At 43.9% G+C, this 20,952-nt stretch overlaps 2 protein-coding genes, 3 long non-coding RNA genes and 1 other non-coding gene across 19 annotated transcripts; 1 reads left to right on the top strand and 5 right to left on the bottom strand.

Moving 5' to 3' along the window:
• Positions 1-4: 4 nt before the first annotated feature.
• On the bottom strand, positions 5-1,345 carry LOC116796003. 3 transcript variants are annotated; one of them, XR_004360221.1, is made up of 5 exons: positions 1,321-1,345; positions 907-1,043; positions 607-818; positions 368-446; positions 5-87 (listed from the first exon to the last, which is right to left on the bottom strand). It is a non-coding gene; the product is annotated as an uncharacterized LOC116796003 (long non-coding RNA). The 3 variants fall into 3 exon arrangements; XR_004360220.1 differs by having other exon boundaries at positions 607-813; XR_004360219.1 differs by lacking the exon at positions 607-818.
• On the bottom strand, positions 1,345-6,504 carry LOC116796002 (E1A-binding protein p400-like). 6 transcript variants are annotated; one of them, XM_032706175.1, is made up of 8 exons: positions 6,351-6,504; positions 6,099-6,158; positions 5,356-5,698; positions 4,602-4,804; positions 4,347-4,519; positions 3,173-3,369; positions 2,231-2,342; positions 1,345-1,842 (listed from the first exon to the last, which is right to left on the bottom strand). In XM_032706175.1, the coding sequence occupies exons 3-8, from the start codon at positions 5,358-5,360 to the stop codon at positions 1,681-1,683; spliced, it is 852 nt and encodes a 283-aa protein (XP_032562066.1). In that variant the 5' UTR covers positions 5,361-5,698; positions 6,099-6,158; positions 6,351-6,504; the 3' UTR covers positions 1,345-1,680. The 6 variants fall into 6 exon arrangements, 5 of the variants coding, with proteins under 5 accessions (XP_032562066.1, XP_032562064.1, XP_032562067.1 ...); XM_032706173.1 differs by having other exon boundaries at positions 6,099-6,154; XM_032706176.1 differs by having other exon boundaries at positions 5,356-5,652; positions 6,099-6,154.
• Positions 3,834-3,972, bottom strand: LOC116796055. The gene has a single exon (XR_004360243.1). It is a non-coding gene; the product is annotated as a small nucleolar RNA SNORA49 (small nucleolar RNA).
• Positions 6,505-6,996: 492 nt separating the features above from the next.
• LOC116795878 lies at positions 6,997-11,095 on the bottom strand. 3 transcript variants are annotated; one of them, XR_004360189.1, is made up of 6 exons: positions 10,928-10,941; positions 10,463-10,712; positions 9,491-9,638; positions 7,902-8,121; positions 7,532-7,672; positions 6,997-7,070 (listed from the first exon to the last, which is right to left on the bottom strand). It is a non-coding gene; the product is annotated as an uncharacterized LOC116795878 (long non-coding RNA). The 3 variants fall into 3 exon arrangements; XR_004360187.1 differs by having other exon boundaries at positions 10,463-11,095; XR_004360188.1 differs by having other exon boundaries at positions 7,902-8,087; positions 10,463-11,095.
• LOC116795879 lies at positions 10,510-13,063 on the top strand. Its single transcript, XR_004360190.1, has 2 exons — positions 10,510-10,935; positions 11,605-13,063. It is a non-coding gene; the product is annotated as an uncharacterized LOC116795879 (long non-coding RNA).
• On the bottom strand, positions 12,893-20,817 carry PUS1 (pseudouridine synthase 1). Of its 5 annotated transcripts, none has more exons than XM_032705963.1 (6): positions 20,665-20,817; positions 19,193-19,417; positions 17,640-17,777; positions 16,838-16,940; positions 15,881-16,578; positions 12,893-13,520 (listed from the first exon to the last, which is right to left on the bottom strand). In XM_032705963.1, exons 1-6 carry the CDS (start codon positions 20,800-20,802, stop codon positions 13,470-13,472), a joined length of 1,353 nt encoding a protein of 450 aa, XP_032561854.1. In that variant the 5' UTR covers positions 20,803-20,817; the 3' UTR covers positions 12,893-13,469. The 5 variants fall into 5 exon arrangements, with proteins under 5 accessions (XP_032561854.1, XP_032561857.1, XP_032561855.1 ...); XM_032705966.1 differs by lacking the exon at positions 20,665-20,817 and adding an exon at positions 19,809-19,844; XM_032705964.1 differs by lacking the exon at positions 20,665-20,817 and adding an exon at positions 19,661-19,812.
• Between the last annotated feature and the right edge of the window lie 135 nt (positions 20,818-20,952).

Genomic DNA, 20,952 nt, shown 5'->3' with positions numbered 1-20,952 from the left:
GATTTGCTCCACTGTTTGTTCCCCTGCTTGCTGCTGGCTAGGTTGTTGCTCCTGCATCTGAGGAGCTATTTGTTCTTCACTCAAGGCCTAAGACAACAGAAAGAGGTGGAAGGAGGGATCACAGCAGGAGACCTCTTTGTAATTGTTTTAATTCTGAGTAGATAAACTCCACAGTTGTTACTGTGAATTGATGTAAAGATTTATCCTGAAATTAATTCCTAGTTGTCTCTCAACCAATAATTGCAATCAAAAAAGTCTGACTTGACAAAAAAAAATTATTATATACGTCAGGGCTGGCTGCTTCTGACATTGCTGAAATGCTCCAAAAATGAAACAAATGGAATTCACCTGGAAAAACTGAACGGACCTTTTCCTGCACTGTCGAAGGCTCTGCACAGGTGGAAACAACCCCAGACATTGGTAGGAGCTTGTCATAGTTCTCTGCACTGAAAGTAAATGAAGTAGCTTAAGGTAACTGAATTTTGTGCAACTATTTTAATATTAATGGCGTTTTAACTGAAATAATCTGAAAATTCTGGAAGAGGAATCTGCAGTTAAGATCTGACACAGCTGGGGATTAGCAGGGAACTCCAGGCAGTTCTTTACCTAGAAATATGGCAGCTACACTGTTAGACCAGAGCAAAGAGTTGAAAGCCTGGGCTGACCCTCCTGGTGCATCCCATGGAGCAATACTGAAGCACTTCAAGCTTCTCTTTACATCAGCACAAGCAGAGGTTTGACTCTTTGACACAAACTCAAGGTTAAAAGTCATCACGGAGTTTTTGACAAGAGAAGGGCCCCTGTGAAACACCTCTGTGCTTAAGAAAAAAAAAATCACCAATCAGGCCACTGAAGGGATTTACTCTTAAACCTGGGGAAAAATAGTGATAGTAGAATTAAGCTTACAGAAACCTCTTTGAGGAACTTCTTTTTCTAGCAGTCATTGTCACCAACTCGAAGTGATTCATATAGATTTGGGTATGCTCAGAATCCCAGTCCTTAACATAGGCTTGGCTAACACGAAGAGGATAACCACCTGTGTTCTGGGACAAATACAAATTCAAGGCTTAGGTACCAAAAATAAGTAATCATGAGTGCCCTGTCTCAAAAATCATAGTTAACAGTAGTCTTGACTGAAGACAATTCATATCCTGCCCCTTAAAAGTTAAAATAAACAGCTCCCCTTCCTTCTTTTTAATGCATTGATAGTGCAAAATGATACATCCAAGGTCATGCTGTCATAGCACTGAGGAAATTCATATTTCTGAGTAAAAAACCCTAAGTCTTCACAATGCAAAGCACATTTCAATTTAAACTCACCTTTCCCTCTGGACCTGCAAAGGCTAAGAAGAATCAGATCCTAGTCCTTGTAAGAAAAATCACAAGTATCTGCAAAGCACAGAGCTGTAAACTGGTTTTATATCACTTTATATATCATGAAGTGCATTTAGTCCAATATACTTTACAATCCTCAGGAGAACATTTGGTGACTTAAGTGCTTTGGTACATGAACAGATCTATCAACAAGCTCAAATTACCTCCCAGGAACGTTTCAATATTTAAGTTTGCACAGAACTCTTCAATGTAAATAGATTGGAAATAAGGTACTTCATGAAAGCCACTTGATTGTTGCACAGGAAATCCCAAATATTTCTAAAGGTTTCCATAAAACAAGAGAAGTCACCATACCTGACCCACCAAGCTAGCCAGCTGTTCTAACTGAGAAGGATCCATGGTGTTTCTTGAATCATACAGCTCTGAATCTGGGTCATTTCTTAGCTCAGACAGTGCCTCTTCTGTAAACTTTCTAGAATCCTCATTTCCACATTCAGAGCAAAGAACCTTACGGAAACATGTTTTCAAGTATTCAATAAGACAGTGTATGATGTCAAAAATTATTCCAACATCCTAAAATCGAGTTTAGAAAAGTCAGATTACAGATATATTTGACAGCTTTTGCTGCAGCAGATGTTGGTTTTGATTGATTAAAACAATGTCAATAATAGAGTAAAATTTTCATTGGAACAACTTTTATTTCTAGATGGTTATCTTCCTATTTTCTATATGAGCTAAAAATTCAGGATCTCTACTGACTTTAACACATATCACTGGCTCCCAAACAAGGATAGAAATAAATACAGAACTACCCATTCAAAATTCTGATCTAGAAAAACACTTATTTTTTTAATGTATCATTAAGTAACTGTTCACATTCTTAAAGTTACAGTACCTGAGATAAAAAGCCTGTTGAACAATCGTCTCCCTGAGCAGCCAGTTCTTGAATCAAATGTTTAATACCTTTTTTCAACAGCCTCTCTTCGACAGAATTACCACTTACAAGCCTGTAAAACAAAACAAAATGCTGCTGCCTAGAAAAAAGTGATCCTCTGTGAAACCCAACTGTTTCATGTCTCATGCTCCACAATGACAGCAGTGAGCACCAACACTCATTTAGAGTCCATCAGGTGTTTTCATAGGAAGTTCTGTATTTGACTCTTAGTTTTTTAGAGGAAGGTTTTATTTATACACCTGATTTCATATTTTCAAAACACCGTGTCTTTTTAAGCTCTTGTTTTTGAAACGAGCAATAAACAGATTGTCTTCTGTACATCTGGGTTTAACAAAAAAATACAAGAGCAGGGTATTGGCTGAGGGTGTCTGCACTGCACACCCACCTGGCCTGTGGTGGAAGGTGAGCAAGAGCTCCCCTGTGCTCCCAAGGGAAAGAAGAGCTCCCCGTGCTCTTCCAAGGAAAGAAACTGTCACCTGAGAGAAGCTTTCAAATACATCTTCCAACAACACAAACATCAGCATCTCATCACTAGTGGATTTGAAATCCAGTGACAGCTCAAGTAAGGCATTTCTTGGTTATCAAGAGCTGAAAACAGGCACATTTGTTTTGACTGTCCCAACACAGAAGTCCAGATGGTTTGTAAGATGAAAGTGGGAGGGAAAGACAGGAACAGAAGAAACATTAAGAAAAAGGACAGAATTTTCATTTGCCCTCTAGTCTGAAGGGAAGATGTGTGATATAATCTTTACAGGGATCTCAAAAAACCAAATTACTTGAACTAAAAGGATGACCTCAACCAAAAATCCTAGTTCCACCCAAAATCATCTTCCCTCTATTTTTGATTTTAAAACACCAGTACTGTTTCTTAGCATAAGTCACCTGTATATGTGGATATCTCTGCCTCTTGCAATTTTAGCACACCATTCCTCAGCCTTTGTGTCCACCAGCAGATCCAAATCAGTGCCATAGAAGACAACAGCGTTCACATCTGTGTGACTGACACCCATGGAAGGAGTGTGGGAAGAAAGGATAGCACAGAAGATCCTCTTGTCTTGGTTGAAGTTTTTTATGGATTCCTAAAATGGGGAAAATAAGCAGCTTAATTAGGAATTCACATTAATTAGGAATAAATTTCCACGCAAACTTTTTTAACAAAATGAGAAGATTGGAAAAATTGCTTTCTTATAACTTCCCCATTAAGCATGCAAATGTTTTAAGGGATTTGACCACCCACATTACAGATCCACACAATTCAAAACTAATTTGTCTACCATTAAAACTATTCATTTGTGGTCCAGTCAGCCAGATAAAAATCTAAAGATCTATTACAGTAATCACATTATGTCCTCTGACTAAGCACACCTGACTATTATATCCTGTATGTGCTTCCTCATTTTTTTTGTCTGTTGACTAAATAGAATCCCTTCTATTGTGCTGCCTTGTGTTGCTTTAAGGCAAAGTATTCTTTAATATAGCATCTGACAGAAAGCATAATGATACAATTTGAAATAAAAAATGATAATAATTTAACTATATTGTTAATGTTTGCTCAAACTGTAGGCCCCAGAGGATAGAGAGAATCTTACTGGGGAGGGAAATGAGCATACTTTCAATTTATCCTCAGGCAATGCCAGGGCACTCTACAAAAAATAAAAGCCCCTGGAGTAAGGCTGAGGAAGTGCCAACATAAAAACAGCAACTACACTCCAAGTACTAACAATGCAAATAGCTACAGATACTGAAAGCAAAAGCAGTTAATCAAAATGCTATTGTGAACTAAAACATCTGCATTTCAAGCACAAATTACTCATAAACATAGGACAACTAGTGCCATACTTCTTGGAAACACCCTGGATGCCTCATCAAATAGTAATATGACTGATATATTTCATATATAATTACATATTTGTGCTCCAGCTACATACATAATTTGCTTCAATAAGCAAGGGAATTATGCAAATGAATTTTGCAAATGTATTAGGCTTCCCTTTAGCATTTTCCCTCCCACTATGAGCATCTATTAACTATTAGCTTGAGTAAGAGATCCTCTTACCAGATAATGCCAGCTGTGAGCACCACTCTCACCGACTCGTACGTACGTGAGGAGATGGAGGTTCAGGAAAAGCTCCAGGATATCAAGCATTGGAATCATCTGGGTCCATATCAGCACTCGCTCTCCTCTTGCTTTCAGCTTCTGAAGCAAGACAGCCAGAGCTTCCATCTTGCCTGTTTATGAAACAAGAACCTGCAGGTCCCACTCAACCATCAGAGAAAGCCCAGGCAGGGCCCAGGGGGAGGTTTTTAATACCTGAGTCCCACTGCACCAGTCGGGGATCTGGGAACTGCACAGAACGAGGCCTTGCTGTCTGCTGCACTGAGTGGGAGTAGGGAAGGAGCTGTGCCTTGAGATTAGACTTCAAGAGCTTCAATCCATGGGTATATGTGTGAGGAGGATGGGTCACATACAAACATGGAGGAGCGACAGCTACAGCTGGCAACACGCACAGATCTCTGTAAAACAACCCAAAACTTTATGACAGTAATTGGTAACTGCTCGGGCTGTTAACGGCTCAAAAACAGTCATAAAGAAGATGTTTGCATAGAAACATAAAGCACCTGGCTAAGGGCAACTGAAAGTAAATCAGTGCATGAAGTTTTATGTTAGCATCAAGTAAATGCTGAAAAACACTCGAGGAAATTACCACTATCCATAAGGTTATCAAGATAAGCTTACTACACCTCCTACTCTTTTGTCAGTATTAACACAACAAATGCAAGGTAAGTCAAAGTAGAATTGCTACATAACTAATGACAATTGCCATGGAACTGGAACTGCCACTAATTTAAATTGCCAGTTTAAGATCTTAAAATGATCTAAAATTACACATCTGGGATACAAATAGATTCAGCATAAAGGAATTTAGCCTGCAAAAAGAATGAAACAGGGCAGCTTATTTATCACTTTTGGCATTTTACAGTACTTCACATAACACCCTGTGTTGGAGGGTAGCATGCACCCATCAAATCCATGCACAGACTGCAGATGGATTTGTCTCAATTACCTCATAATAACATCCTTCAGGGAGATCTGTTGCTGCTTCACTGTCAGAATGAGTTCCTGCAGTGGATCCTTCAGAACCTCTGCAGTACTGGGATAGGGAAGGCAATTTACAAAGCCAGCCCAGCACCACTTGTTAATCCTGGCAGAACAGTGCTGAGAGATTTTTCTTTCCCTGATCCAAGAGCAAGTTTCCAACAGGTCTCTGCCATACAGGGGGGTTCTGGAGCAACAACGCTCATTCCAAGAATATATTTTGTCCAGGCATTCCTTTAGTTGTCTTTTTTTCTTCTAAGATACCCTTTACATTCAAAATTCTTTTCTGAATCTATTTTGACCAGATAAAGCTTATGCAAGAAAAAAAAAGAAAAAGAAATTTATGCAAAACGAAGTAGAAAATAATGATAATTCAGATAATACAAAAGTTGTGGGAATGACTCTGAAAGGAGAAGAGAGCAGGAGAAAAGCTGATAATTAGTATTTGTGATACAAGGACAGATGTTAGGTTTGGTATTGTAATGCAAAATAAATCTGCTTTCCTACTCTATGCCTACTGGCAAAAATGTGATGGGACTTTCAAGCAACTATTGGAGAGTCCACGAGTACAGATGGATCAGACTGGGAAATTACAATATTCTAAATGCTTTAAATATTAAAGCTTTGACTATTTCACACACATGAATGTTGTAAACTATATATTGTTCCTGGTCAAGTACATACTTATGATATAAAGAGTTAGCACACTACCTGAGTTGGACACGAAAGTGTAGATGCTGATTTAGGTTTAGTACTCAGGTCATCCACTGTCTCATTAATAAATTCATTTGTTTTTCCAGGAAAGCAGCAAGACAAGAAAAAAATTAATTTCACAGACACATGATATTACAACATGAAGACAATTATAGCTTCTAGAATTTTGATTTCTAAATGGTTAAAAAGTTTAAAAAAAAAGATTTTAAAAAAAGATAAATACGTGAATTGAATCATGTAGCACCTTACCTTGATGCTTCAGAGACTGTCTGTCAATAAGCTGACAGAATTGACTGTAGGACACAGTAAACATTTTCCCTCTAAACTGTAATGTTACAGGCTTCTCTGTCTCAGCAACTCTCTCTTGTGCTCCAGCTGTGGAAGCCATGAGTAAAGTTTTGCTGGCTGTGAAGACAAAGAAGGTACAAAGATAAAAAGAAAAATTTCCCCACTGTACACTGCAGGATTTCAATGCTTATCCCATCCATACAGTGTGGGACACTGGATTGCTATTGAAGGGCAACTTGACTCCAGACATAACTCTTACATTGCACTTAACTGCAAACAGACTGGATCTCCCTCTAATACTGCCAATTTTGGGGTGAAAACTAACCACAGAATAAGAGATCTTTTGCTCCACAATTCATTTTTAGCAATGAAAGACAACAAACACAACTGCCAGCAAAATTTCCAGTGTTTGCACAATAGTATCATTCTGTTAGTGAGCTGGAGAAAGGAGATATTTATGACTCAAATCTAGAAACAAAATGCCAGCTCCTAAACATCTTTCTGGGTAACCTTATACTACTACCAGTATACAAGAAGGAAAAAAAAAAGTCATGCAAAAAACCAACCAACCAACCAGAAAACCTCCCATGTTCTTATTACCTTTTTTTTTGAGACATTCTGCAAGTTTAATGCTTTCTTCCTCCTCTCTTCTAACTCTGCTTGCAGTTTTAAATCTACCACCTAAAATGGAGGGAGAGCGGGGTGGAGGGAAAGAAGGAGAAGGAAATGACAAACATGAACACATTTACCTTCAAATACACCTGTGGATTAATTAACAATTCTTCAACAGCAAGACAGGCATCAGCCACTGCTACAATGCAGAGCCCTCAAACCAAAAAAACAGCGTTTGGAGCTGACCATGAGTCATCCCTGTAACACGCAAGAGGTGCCCAAGAATAACTCACATCAAAACTTAAATGTCCACTGTGAGCCAACTGCACAGGCTGTGATCAGTGAAGCTCTCTCCTTCCTGACATATAAGGCCTGAAATTATTCATGCAACCCTAACATGCAGCTGTCTTTACCAACAGATGATATTCACCCCGGGGCTGAGCAAAGCTCAGCTGTAAGATTCTCACTGTTATGGTCCAATAGGTTTTTATTCAGTACAACTTCAGATTTTTTTTTTTTTTTACATTTACCTGTTTAATGGTGGACCAGAAGTGTTCAATTCCTCTGGCAGTAAAAGCAGCAACTGCCCTCAGTTGTTTCTCTTCTCTTTTCTTGCATCTTTCCTTATGAAGTGTCACACCCTCGTGGTGACGAGCTACACTTAAAATCAGCTGAATAAAACCATGAAATTATTTTATGTTTTTACTCTGTTCTATCTAAAAAGCACATTTCTAGAGAAAGAAAATAATTACAATCCCTTTAAGAGTACTGTTTGAAGTTTACAAACACAGTGGAGAGGCAACCCAAAACTCCCACACCCTCCCTGATCACGTCCTAACCATGAAAATGCTGCCTATTCTCCCCCCTCTTTTCTGGTTGAAAATATCAAATCCACATTACCCTCCTGGCAGTTGTTATCTTCCATCTTCTTTCTTGAACAAAATCAGTTGCCATCCACTGCATTTCTTCCAAAAGATAATCACGGTGTGATTTGTGCCGTGGGGCCTCATGGAGTTTGGGCAGACGCTTCAGAGACCATAAACCTTCTTTCCTCAGTGCTGTTATTCGCTGCAGAATTTCATTTTCCTTCGAGTAAACATAATTAAACTCATGTTTCCTACTGCACAACACGAAAACAAGACAGAGACACTGTGAAAAATGGTTCGTGGATAACCAACAGAAATTATTACCCAATCCTTGGAAACATTCTACAGTGTTTGAAGTTGCACTTTGTTAAAAGATAATGAATAATGCATTTTGTGCAGATTTATGTAAAGTCTCTGAAGGACTTTATAAGGCAGCAGTATGATGAAAAATCAGTAGAGAAGCTTGGGATGCAGTGGTACTCAGTCTTGAGAACTTTTATGTTTTCCCTCCTAAAATACAGTGCCTCTAGATCTCATCAGAAGTGCAGGGCTGATTCAGTGAGAAATTTCACAGAATTTAAATACTCTGCCAGATGGCACATGGACAGAACTCTCTGAGAAGTTCATATAAAAAGACATTTAGTTTCTGGCATTTTTATTAACACATGTAAGCATCCTGCAACTGCTGGCAAGCAAGCACAAGCAGCGCTAATTTTCTTTGTGATTCCTCCCCCCTTGTTCTAAACAGGCTGCATAAAAAGTTAAAATAATGAAATCTGTTTAATTAAACCTCCATCTAGGATTTCATTACAAGAACAAATGCTCTCTTCCCTAGAGAACATGCCTGATTCCTTCTCATTCCTTCTCTTTCTTCAGGAAAAATCATTTGTGTCTGCAGCACTAATTAAAACCAAATGAGAGACACAGGTATCTACAGAGCATTCTAAATTTAAATGAACACAAAGTTTTACTGTAAAGAAAGATTTATACCCAGCTGTGCTATACCATGGCTATATGAAGAAAATTATCAGGCTTGGCAAAATCATCTGCATAAACTACTGAAATTATTTGCTCCTTTCTCCCCAGGTTGGAGAAATAAATTCTGCCATCCACAAAGTCTGCACACAAAACACAAAGGTCAACACTGCCAGGGCACAGGGAGGGGTAAGCACACTGTTCCCTCTTGCTGCACCTATAATTCACTTACCTGCAGCCTTCCACACACACCTGGCACTTATTTTGAGGAATGCAATGAATTTGATCCAAGGAAAATGAAAATCCAGCACAACAATACTTAAACTGAGAGGTGGGCAGACATTGCAAATGATATAAATGAACAGATATGTTCTTCACAGAAGTAAAAGTTCAAGGGAAAGTAAAGTGCCAAAAATTAATCTTAGACTTCTAATGAGACAGATTTACCATTCTGATTCTGAGGATACTCTCTTCCCAGTTTCAGACTATTTAATGGTGCAGAGCAGATGACAACAGCAGTTCTAATGCACAAAAAACAGCCTTCAAAGCCACATACAACATAATATGCAAATCTGACACCTGTTGTGGTGAGGGAACTGGAGCTGGGACCACAACCACATGCTTCTTACCCCAGCCTGCTGGTTGTACCTGCTGAGGAAAAGCTGGGTTCCTGCTGTGTGGAGCAGGGAAGGAATTATGCAAACTTGGCAAGTTTGGTCCATTTTGCTGTTGGTCTCCCTCCTGGCTAATCTGTTGAGCCACTTGAGGAACAGGAGGCATTCCACCTGCAGAGAGACTTATAAAACCTGGAATTTCAGTAAATAAAATAGTGAAATAACAAAACAGTACCGAAGAAAGTGGCAACACAGCCTGTTACATGGCTTATAAATCAACTTTCCACCAAACCCCATACAGCTGCCTGCCTGAAAGCTCTGAGGGTGTGAATCAATCAGAATGCCAGTCCAGGATGTACTTACTTGCTCTTCAACCTGACAACACCGAGATCTTTGTTAACAACATCCCACAGAAGGCTGGCAACTACACAACCAATCATTATCAGAGTATCAAATGACCAAAAGGGAAAAATTTCATGCAAAAACATTAATTAAGGAAAGCAACAAATTAGGCTCAGAGGGTGCAAATTTAAACCCAATGCATGGAAAATGAGATGTGCAGCACTCACTAAGATTGCCAAGATTTTCTCCAGAGGGTTTTTAAAAAGTGTAATAATTGGTATTAGATATAATGTTACAATTACAGAAAAGCTCATTAAAGCAATTATCTTTAATTACAAAGCTTAAAACTTACACTTAATCGTAAATTGTTAATATATGTACTAGATGTACCAGCATTATTTTAAAGACTGTGACTTTTTTTTTTAAACTTTTGTCAGAACTAATTAGGAATCTCTGTGAAGTGCTATTTTTGAAATGAAATAAAGTTAACCTAATAAAGTATCTCATTATCAGTAAAGCAGTGCATTGGACTAACGCTCCCAAAGCTCCATCCACACTTAAGTCTGATTTAACTTCTACATTATTTTGCTGTGAAATGGTTTTTATGATCACAGAATTGCTTCCTGCCCAGCTATAAAGGGAGTTGATCTCAATGGTCACTGACCTTTTAACCCACGCTAATCACTTGAATTCTATTGTCCCAGCAGATTTATCCAACTGCTTTACTTCTGGCAGTCAGACACGGAGGGTTCCTGCAGCACATCCTGGGTATGTCTGTACTCTGAAGACAACTCAGGAGGGTCAACAGGTGCTTTAGTTTCTGTCCAGCCCTCGGACTCGTGATGACCAACCCCGCCGTCAGCGCAGGGACAGAGAGAGGCCGGTGCTGTCACACACAGGGGAGACGACAGAACCTGCAACAACAGGCTGGAGTCACTCGTGCCTTTTACAGACCTCCAGTTTCACAGAGCAGCGAGGAGGGATGATTCACCCTGTAAGGACATCACGGACCGTACAGCACTCACACGAACCCAGCGGGGTGTAAATGCTGCCTCGGGAACGCGGTACCGCCCGCGCCGGCTGAGCTCCAGTGCAGAGCCGAGGGATCGGACCGGACAAGGTGTCTGACCTGACAAGGTACCTGACCGGGCAAGGGCCGCTCATCACCAGCCCTGCCCTGCCCGCCTGCGCCTTTCCCGGCAGGAACATCCCGAAGGACCCGCGCGGCGGGGCTGTGGGTGCCCCGGGGAGGACGGAGGGAGTTTGGTCATCGCCCTCCCTCTCCCAGAAGAGAGGGAACGGGCTCTGAGGCGGAGCTGGGCAGCACCGGGGAGCCCATCTCGGGACTGCCCGCCTCCCCTGCGGCCCCCCGGCCCCTCCGCGAACCACCGGCCGTGTCCCGCACCGCCCCGCACCCGGGCCGCCACCGCCGACCCCGCCGGGTGTTCCACGGCCCCGCCCCGCACACCCTGACTGACCCCGCACACCCTGACTGACCCCGCACACCCTATTCCACCCCCGCACACCCTATTCCACCCCTGCACACCCTGACTGACCCCGCAGACCCTGTTCCACCCCTGCACACCCTGTTCCACCCCTGCACACCCCGTTCCACCCCTGCACACCCCCTTCCACCCCTGCACACCCCGAGCCATCCCCGCACCCCCGCTCCCATCGGGTTCCCCCGCCCCGCCCCTCCGGTGGCCCCGCCCCGCCGGGCGCTCGGCGATACCATTCCCCTCTCACGGGGGGGGCGGGGGGGGGGCGTCCTTCTATTTTTATTTTTATTATTTGTTTTCTCCAAAGGCAAGCAACAGAAGTCCCCATTTATCTGGACTGCGATCCATGTCACAGTTCTGGGGCCTTCACTGTATGCAAATAAAGGTAATTTTTTTTCCGATGGAAAAGCATAGAAAGATGGAGCTGTGGATAGAAGATAACACAGAGCAGATCAACAGTATGGACTAGAGAGGGATATAAAGGAAAATCCGGGCAAAGCTCCTCTCCAGAGCACTTTTACACAGTTGCTCTCATCAAGCAAGGCCTTCATGATGACATAAAAAGCTATAAGTAAAAACCCAGATAAAATAAACAAGAAAACCCTTTTAAAGGAGAGCTGTGCTCTGGGGAATAAAAAAAAAAAAAAAGGAAAAAAACCAAACCAAAACAAGAAACAAGACAAACAAAAGAAATTGCAAACCAAAATAATTATTCCAGTAGGAGCCATAAAATTAAAGGCTTTGGCCAGAAACCACTAAATGAAGGAACAAAGGGTTGACTCCTCATTTTCAGTAAGTGACACAGACTCAGCCAGGGAAGTGTATCAAGCACTTGTAACAATATTCAAATGCTTGAAGAGTCTTGTTCCAACCCCTCAGTGGTATTCCAGGGGCTAGGAGGGCAGGAGAGCTGCTGCTGCTGCTGCTGTTGTTTCTTCCACCACCTCCACGGAGAGTTGGAAACAAGAACCAGAAGTTAAACCGCTGCTGGGGAAAGGAGCACGAACCCCAGAGTATGCAGATCCCCAAACCACAGGAAATTAAATGTGGATTCCCAAAGGATGGCAGTGCTCAGACTTGTGCTTCCCATATCACTGCAGATGTTCCTCTGTTCTGGGCAGCTTGATGGGGACGAAGAGTTCACACACTCCAAGTGACCACGGGCTTGATGAAAGCCCAGAGGAATTCAGCACCAGTTCTTTCACACCTGCCAAGTTGATTCAACTCTGAATCTAAGAGACAGTTCTAAAGGATTTCTGGGTTTAGGGGAAACTAGACCAGCAGCACCACCTTTAGTGATCACCACAGGAAATGCTAATTCATGGCTGCACCCTCTGAACTGCAGTGCTAACAATGGACACCTTCCCCTCACATCTCAATACAGGTGTGTGAATACAGGTAATAAATACAGGCAGTAGAGGCCCAACTGCACCAGGAACTGTGGATCTGTATCCCTGGATCTGCCCAAGGACAAGGGCAACACTGGCAGGATAACATCTCCCACAGAAAAGATCCCATCTTGGAATGTATGGATCAGTCCATGTTCCAAAATGAACCCTCTCCCTGAATAAGGAATAATTTCTTTTAGGCTCACACAGCTCTAAAAAACACAGAATATATGTTTCAATAGCAAAGGGTTCACAGCAGTCAACATGATCATGAGTTCCTAACCCATGCATGTTATTCCACAGGAAAATCATGGATGGAATAGAAAATGAAAGCTTAATGGTGTTTAGAGATTCAGGTAAGTAAAGGTGAATGATTAAAAAAAACAAACATGGAATCATAACTTCATAATAAAAAAAGAGTATATTAAAACGATCTGCCCCATCTTTATGTAGAAGTTATACATATTTAAAATACTATTTTCCAAGTAAACATAATAAAACCATTATTCAAATAGCAATTATGATATCCTGCATTTCAAGATTCTTTTAGAAAGCTTCTTTCTCCTTGAACTGTTTTCAAGTATATCAGTCAGGTGAATTGGTCAGTGGTATAAAAACCTTCTGTTTTTTCTACTGCACTGTCTTTCCCACCCAGATTCTCCTGGGCATCCAGTTCTCATTCTGCAAGCACACAAACTCCTGCTTTACTGGATTCCTGGATTTTGAAAGGCCACTTTTTTTGTAGACTTTAAGCAGCAAGGGTTCCACATCCAGCCACGCTGGCTCAGTCAGAATCATCACCACAACCATCACTGCCTTCGAGGTCGCTGCTGTTCTGTAAAGCAAAATGGAAAACGGTCTGTCAGCACTGCATTTACATCTACAGACTGACCTCAATCAAAGATATTGACTTTCACCTTCTCCAAAACTATAAGAAAATAGTCGTAGACCCATCTACTGTAATAAACATCTGTGGTGGTAAATTATGCTTCTTGTAGCAAAAAGAGATGTACATTGGAACACACTCACCAGCAGAAGAAATTTCTTCTCACATTTACAGCTCCATGATTACAACCTGAGTGTGTGGGAAACTCAAAAGTGGGATAATAGTGTGAGATGTTGACATTTAAAATAAATGCAGGTGAGATGAGTTAAGTGGTTTTTTATGCAAGTCCCTCAAAACCCAAATTTGTTACAAAAGGTCTAAAGCCAGATTTGAGAATTTTATTTGCTACAGAGTTTATGTCTGACCTGTATTACAGATATGCAAGGGCTCACTGACACTACTAAAAAAGTCAAGCCAGTTGTACAAAGTAGTATTAGGGAAATACTACAAATGTTGGCAACTCACAAGGAAACTGAAGTCAGAGTTCTTAACTGGGAGCCACTCCTGCAGGACCAGGTCCACATAGTGCAATAAATGTGGGGAGTTTATGTATTTTGAAGCAAGTATTTTAACTGATATGACTGACAACAAAGGATTTTATAAAGAGAAGCTAACATGACTGTATGCCTGTAGTTACTCCTTTTTTCCTTCACCACCAATTGCTGAAAACAAACCTCAAATCCCATGAATTTTAACACTGACAGTTTAATATCCTACTACAAACCAAATTCTGAGACACTGAGACAGTTGACTTCGTAACAGCAAGCACAGCTCATTGAAGTGCAAACAGCCTGCAAAATCTCAGAGGATCTGTCATATCATCCCTTATTTATCCCTCTCCAGACAGCTTGTGCTGACTGTGATGCCAAAACCCTTCTTGGTCGAGTTTATCTGCAGTGAGCAGACCTGCCTCCCCCAGGAATACTTCAGAGACTGGGAATCTGTCAGCACCAAGTCCTGCCAACATCAAAACCAACACCCCGAGCCAGGTAAGGACCCTCTGCACCACTTGGTCTCTTTGGGTCCTATTTAACCAAACTGATGCAGCATTTGTCACAACCTCTCCTCACAAATGTCGTCACACAGCACCACAATTCAGACAAACAATTACTGCAACTACAAAAATAACCCTGAGAAAATTCTGGTGTCTTGCTTATGCTATTCAATGAGGCTGTTAAGTTTTATTTTATATGCTGAAACTCTTTCTAACACTCAAGCAAAAAAATGGCAGACATAATTAAACCTAACACTCTTCAGGGCAGGATCATTATCTACAAAAAAATAAAGCTAATTTTAAAGACTGTTAAATGAAAAAGTTAAATGTTAAATGAAAAAGGGTCACTATTTTCTTCTGAGTTGCACTACACAGAAGTTTTAGTCCTGCCCATCATTCATCCTTTAAGGATCAGCCCTATGACCAAGACAATTTGAATTACACATGGAACTGTAAAGTATCTTTAGATCATGAGTCCAACCCTCCACTCGAGCAGGGCTTGTTTCAAAGTTAGATTGGGTTGATCAGGGACTGGTCCAATCAAGCACTGTTGTATTTTAAGTCACTCCAATGGTTGTCAATTCTAAGAAATACTTTTTGAGTTTGCCTCGAGATTCCTCGTGTGCTTTCCAACCTACCTCTAGCACAAGCCAGACATCTTTCCACTCTTTTCTTGTGAGACTATTCTATACCTCAACTAGGAAAAAACCCCAAACTTTAACCGAAATTTCCTTTTTGTTAAAAATGTATTCTATACCTTTGTTTTATTGCACCTTACAGTTGCCAGCAGCTCCTGTTGTCAGGAATCCAAATCCACAATATTCCATTTACTCAGTAGTTGTTTTGATGGCCCATTTTGAGCTCATGGCAGATTTACTTTAAAAAGCTGGTCCTAAATTTCCCTGATTCCCAAACATAGTAAACAGGGAATTACACAAAATGAAAATTAACCCAGAAATAAGAGAATACCAAAAGGCAGCAGGTATGAAACCTGGTCTCCCAAACAGTTTCACAACAGCAAAGGCTGGCAATGCCCATCATTTATGATCCTGCAAACTGGCCTGTGCTTGAAGCATTCCTTCCTCCCTCCTCCACTGCCACGTGTAAAACCCTGTGAAAACAACACTTTGTGCAGTGCATTCAATTGTCATCCAGTGCACAAAGACAGAAAAGATAATACACATTTCACGTGCCAGATGACTGGCACTGACTGCATCTTCCAGGGCATATTCATGGAAAACAAAAATGTTACCAGGGGAAGAGACATTTCAACTTGACAGCTTCCATTTGATAAAATAATGGCTTCAATCATTACCTTTGAATTTTTGTTGTTGGCTTGCATCTCAACAGCAGACGAGTTGAAGTCGTGAATGGGGAGGGTGCTGAGCCAGTTTGCCATGGATTTCTCCTCCCTTTCCGTGTTGATGATGGTGGGGTAGATGTACTGCTCTTTGAAAACAGCAATCTTCTCCTCCTCCTCCGTCCACTCCAGCGGCTCGTGCAGCCCATCGTTCCCAAAGCGCCTGTTGTACTTTTCAAAGTGCACTCGTTCCAAAACCAGCCCGAGGCCCGGGGCTTTGGGGACATCCACCTTCTCCTCTCCCCAGCTGCGCTCCAGGATGGATTCAGCAGCATAACCCTTCACAATGGCTATCACCAGCCCGATCATCTTCCTGATCTGGTGCATCATGAAGCTCTGACCCTTCACTTTGATCACTGCAAACTCCATGTTCTCCCTGACAAAGGGCTCTCCACAGTACATCTCCATGATGTACCTCCTGGCACTGGGGTCCCTGGGGCCCTTCTGGGACGTGAAGTTGTGGAAGTTGTGTGTCCCTTTATAGCACGAGAGCAGTTTGTTGACCCTGCCGAGGGTCTCTTTGTCCAGCCTATAAACCTCTTCTTGCACATCATGGTCCTTGTGGGCAAAGGCAAATGTTGGCAGCATGTAAGAGTAGGTTCTGGCATCACATTTGTTCTTGGAGTTGAATCCCCCAGTGACTCTCTTCAGGCCTGGTTTTAAAAGTGGCGTTAGGATTTTGAATCAGTGGGTTACAAACTGACTGTGATCTCACTCCTACCAACATGAATAATTTTTAAATGAAGTACAAAAAAAAGACAGATTTATTTTTGAGGACCCTAATTTCAAGCTAAATGAAACGTGTTAAAACTAAACCACTTGTAAGTAAAATTATAATGGCAAGGGAGAGATCTTCTGCAGGAGAAAGCTTCTCTTTGAAAACATTTTCCCTGACCATCCCAGTGTCCTTACCCAGAATTCTGATGTGAGAAGGAAGATGATTATTGATCTTTTCTAAGATGTCATCTATCAGCCTGACCTTCAGCGACACAATCTGTCCAGCTGCAGACACACCCTATAAAAACCATAAAACACACAAACCCACACATTTATGTACCATGGAAGCTCTGAGACAGCACTTGCAGAATTGAAATAGCTGAAGAACAAGTTTATTTCTTTTTCTCCCTGGTCCTTTCAGGCTGAAGTGAGGCAAAGGCAAGGCCTCAGGCAGAAATCCAAGAGAGAATACTCCAAGAAAACCTGCTGGTGCTACACAGCCACACAGCACCTGAGCAACCTTAGAGAGCAGAACACTGCCCTCCTTCTGTGACATCCCACTGTGCTTCACTTCTACTGAGTACAGCACCAACTGAAAAGCAATTCTATATACAACTCATACATGGACTCTAGCTCAGATGTAGAACCCCACTGTGGAGAATTAGAAACAGCTGAGGTGCAGCTAAACTCTCAAGCACCACATCAGCCAGGCAGCAACAATGAGCAGCAGCAGCTTGGGAGGCTAAAGGAGGTGAAAATGCCAGGAACACAAAGCTTAGGTAAGAAGCACCAGCTTCACAAACACCACCTAATCAATATTCTGCACTTTCTAAATATTTGACTGTATTTAAGAGTGGATGAAAGGAGAATTTTCAAGCAAAACTGACCGTGAACAGCATTTGCTACTAGGTGGCACTCCAGACTTTACCAGTCCATCCCAGCAGCACTGGTGTGTAAAGAGCAGAGTTTATGGGAGCACAGCCCCTGCCCAAGGTACCTTATCTGTTCGAGCACACCGCTGGAAAGACATCTTCTTCATATCCTCCCCGTGGTTCTCTGGGATGCAGCCTGACTGAACGAGGGCAGACACTAAGTCATCTTCAATTGTCTTGAACTGTGAAGATCCCACGTTTCTCTAAAACAGGATATGTAGTACAAGTAAGAAACAGAACAAATAGGAATGATTGGATAACTGAAGATGATAATTGAAAAAATCTGTTAATCAAACATTGCTGTGAAACTCTTTAAATGCCTTCCCTTCACAGCCCTAAGAGCACTGCTGTTCTCTAACAAAACTAACTATACCAGAGAATGTTAATAAAACATCATTCTGATTTAGCTGTTACTGTTATTACAAGTAAAGAATGATTTCTAATTTCACTGTGCAATACTTCTGGAGTTTTTTGATGACTCCTTCAACTACACAGCCCAAATGAAACACACTCCCAATGCCTGCAAATTAACAGCTGCTTCTCCAAACCCAGCCTGTGCAAATTCTATTTCCAGAAATTAGACTGGGTTCTTTTGCTCAGTTCACCTGAGCTGCTGTAGAATGCAGCCTGTGGTTTTCTCCAGTGACTTCTGTGTGCCACTCTCAGATGAGCTGTAACTGAAATGCACAACTCCACTGGTGTGTGAAGCTGCAGAGCTCACCCTCACAGGCCACTTTGAGTTACAAGAGCAGCACAGCTCACGGGCACCACCCCTAAGCACAAGGTTTACTGCTGCTGAACAAACCCACTTGGTTGCATAAGCATGAAAGGCTCCGTCCCTGTGTGCGATCTTATCAGTTATCCCGGGGAGCTTTTCAAGTATTCCCCAAGCGCACGGAGCTTGCAGTACGCGGAGGGGAGCAGCAGATGGAGCAGCATCACCCTCTCGCTGCCATCACTGGGCCACAGACGACCCTGCTGTGACAAAGCACCAACCCTTTCCTGCCACATGCCAACACAAAAGCCTTGCAACAGTTTTCCTGTTTCTAAACTCCTATGAGCCCCCCCTCATTAGAGTGCAGCAGGAAAAGGAGAGCTTAAAACGTCTTCAAGCGCAGATTATTATTTTAGAAGTGCAAGAGACAGCAACAGAGATGGAAATTTGTTTCATTCAAATACACAGCTCAGTTGTCTGGAATCTGCACGTTGTGAGACACATTTAGGTCTAACCCAAAAGAAATTTAGCCCGGCTGCTCTGAGATGTAAAGCTTCAGCCAGAAGCTGGAGCACTGGTGAGAAGGAGGCCACCAGACAGCACCAGAGGTTTTATCAGAACTGCAGTGCCCGTGCTTCCAGTGTCCTCAGGAGCCTTGTCTGCAGCAGTGCATCAAAGATCTTCTGCTGATGCTCCATATTAAAGGCAAACTCACTGGAATCACCAAATATCAGAGATGCACCATCGACTGTTTTAAATCGAATTGCTACCAAGCCATTCGCATCCAGGCACACGCTGTTCCTGCCCCAGCTTTTCACGCTGCAACTACTTCCCTACCCAATAACTAAACCTAACAGACTTCAAAGAAAAAAGCAGCCCAAGTTGCTTAGCCAAACCACGTACCTGCATGCCATGGTAGCCTTTCCCTGAATACGCCATCAGCAGCACAATCTTCCTCTTGGGCGACTTCTTACCCTGATCCTCCGCACCCTCCTCATCCGCACCTCCCTTCAACCTTTTGTTCTGATGCCCGTTCTCTTCCAGCCTCTCAGCCACCTCAGCGCCGCTGCTCAGCCTCTTTGTCTGGCCGGCGGCCGCTGCCCTCGGACCCTCAGCCATGGCACGGACCTGCGGGGACACAACAACAGCGGACGGGGCTGCGGTGAGAGCGCCGGCGGGGGCACAACCGGGGGGGACGGTCCCGCCGGGGGCAGGAAGGGCGCGCACCCCGCTCCCCCCCGGCCGCGTCGCCATCCCCGGGAGGAGCGGGGAGCCCGCTGGGGAGGCCGGCGGGGTGAGGGGGGCACGGGGCGAGGCGGCGCCGCCGGCCCGGCCCGTCCCCAGCGCAGGGCAGGGCCCGGCAGTACCCACGGTGCGCCACCGCCAGCACGGCCGCGGGGCGGAGAGGCCGCGGCTCACGACGCGCAGCGCCCAGCACAGCATCGCCCCGGGCCGTGAGGGGCAGCGAGGGGCAGCGCAGCCCCGAACCCGCGGCCCGGCCCCTCCCGGGGTCACTTACGCGGCCGGCGGGGACACGTGCGCCGGGTACGGCGGCCGCGCGCGGACACGGCGCGGCGCGCGCGCGGTGCAGGAGCCGCCCTCGGGGAGCGGCCGGGCAGGGATCCGCGTCAGCCCCGGCATTCCCGTCCCGAGGGGAGCGCGGCCCGGGCAGGGATCCGCGTCAGCCCCGGCATTCCCGTCCCGAGGGGAGCGCGGCCCATGGAGGGTTCCGCGTCAGCCCCCGCATTCCCGTCCTGCAGCCGGGGCTGTGGATGTTCCCGGTGACCCCGGTGGGGGAGGCATTGCCCTGCTCAGTCCCGCCCCCCGCACACGGGCTCGGGGGCCAACGCACCGTGAAAGTGTTAAACCAGGGAAAAGCAGGGGAAAAGGGCAGACTAACAGATGCGTTCCCGTGGTAAATGGTAGCTGGTGTAAGTAAACCAGCCCATTTTTTTTTTCCCCCACACGCGGGGAAAGGAGCGCTGGCAGCATTGTGGTCACAGTGAGGGGAGGACAAGCGGGAGGAACAGTTCCACGTGGCACACAGGTCTGCAGGAAAAGCTCATGGTGTCCTTCCCAGAGGGATGTCCCATTGCTCCCTGTCTCTCCCTGTTCCACAGAGGGATGTCCCATTGCTCCCTGTCTCTCCCTGTTCCACAGAGGGATGTCCCATTGCTCCCTGTCTCTCCCTTTTCCACACACTTTCTGCTTGTGCCAGTGTCAAGCACGGGCACCTCCTGCTCCGTTTTCCCTCAGGTTTCCATTACTCAAGCAATCCTTGTGCTCGTGGCTGGTGCAGCAAGTTTCATCCACAGCAATGCACCTCACGGGGTGGCTGAGTACAACAGGAGCCCTTATCAGGCCGCAGCACATACCTCCCGAAAAGCCAAATGCACCTGGAGTTGTTTTGTTGTGCTACAAGCTCCAGTGCTCCACAGGACGGAGCTGCCCGGAGGGGAGACGGGTTCCTTGGCACGCTGCGAGATCAGCGTGAGAGAGCTCCGTTTATCCATTCAGATGGAACGTGGAAGGGCTGGCGCTTCCAAGCAGGCCGGATTATCAAACACAGCTTGTTATTTCGGCTAATAAGGGGAAGAAATGCGGCATGTCCTTTTTTTTTTTTTTTTTTGAACTGACACTTGTGAGATATTTCAGGAGCGGCG

Source organism: Chiroxiphia lanceolata, chromosome 18, assembly GCF_009829145.1.
Source record: "Chiroxiphia lanceolata isolate bChiLan1 chromosome 18, bChiLan1.pri, whole genome shotgun sequence".
NCBI lineage: Eukaryota > Metazoa > Chordata > Aves > Passeriformes > Pipridae > Chiroxiphia > Chiroxiphia lanceolata.
Note: the sequence above shows the minus strand (reverse complement) of the source record. Positions and strands in the feature narration are given on the sequence as shown.

What these genes read in the sequence shown, in the direction of transcription:
- LOC116796002 (XM_032706175.1), bottom strand. An exon ending in CTCACAGCTGGCATTATCTG is followed by an intron (nt 3,370 to 4,346) that starts GTAAGAGGATCT and finishes TCCCCATTTTAG; the next exon opens with GAATCCATAAAAAACTTCAA. An exon ending in AGAGATATCCACATATACAG is followed by an intron (nt 2,343 to 3,172) that starts GTGACTTATGCT and finishes TTTGTTTTACAG; the next exon opens with GCTTGTAAGTGGTAATTCTG.
- PUS1 (XM_032705963.1), bottom strand. Translation starts at nt 20,802, where the DNA reads ATGGATAAACGGAGCTCTCTCACGCTGATCTCGCAGCGTGCCAAGGAA. An exon ending in TGCATTTGGCTTTTCGGGAG is followed by an intron (nt 19,418 to 20,664) that starts GTATGTGCTGCG and finishes GTGTCCCCGCAG; the next exon opens with GTCCGTGCCATGGCTGAGGG. An exon ending in GGTGTGCTCGAACAGATAAG is followed by an intron (nt 16,941 to 17,639) that starts GTACCTTGGGCA and finishes TGGTTTTTATAG; the next exon opens with GGTGTGTCTGCAGCTGGACA.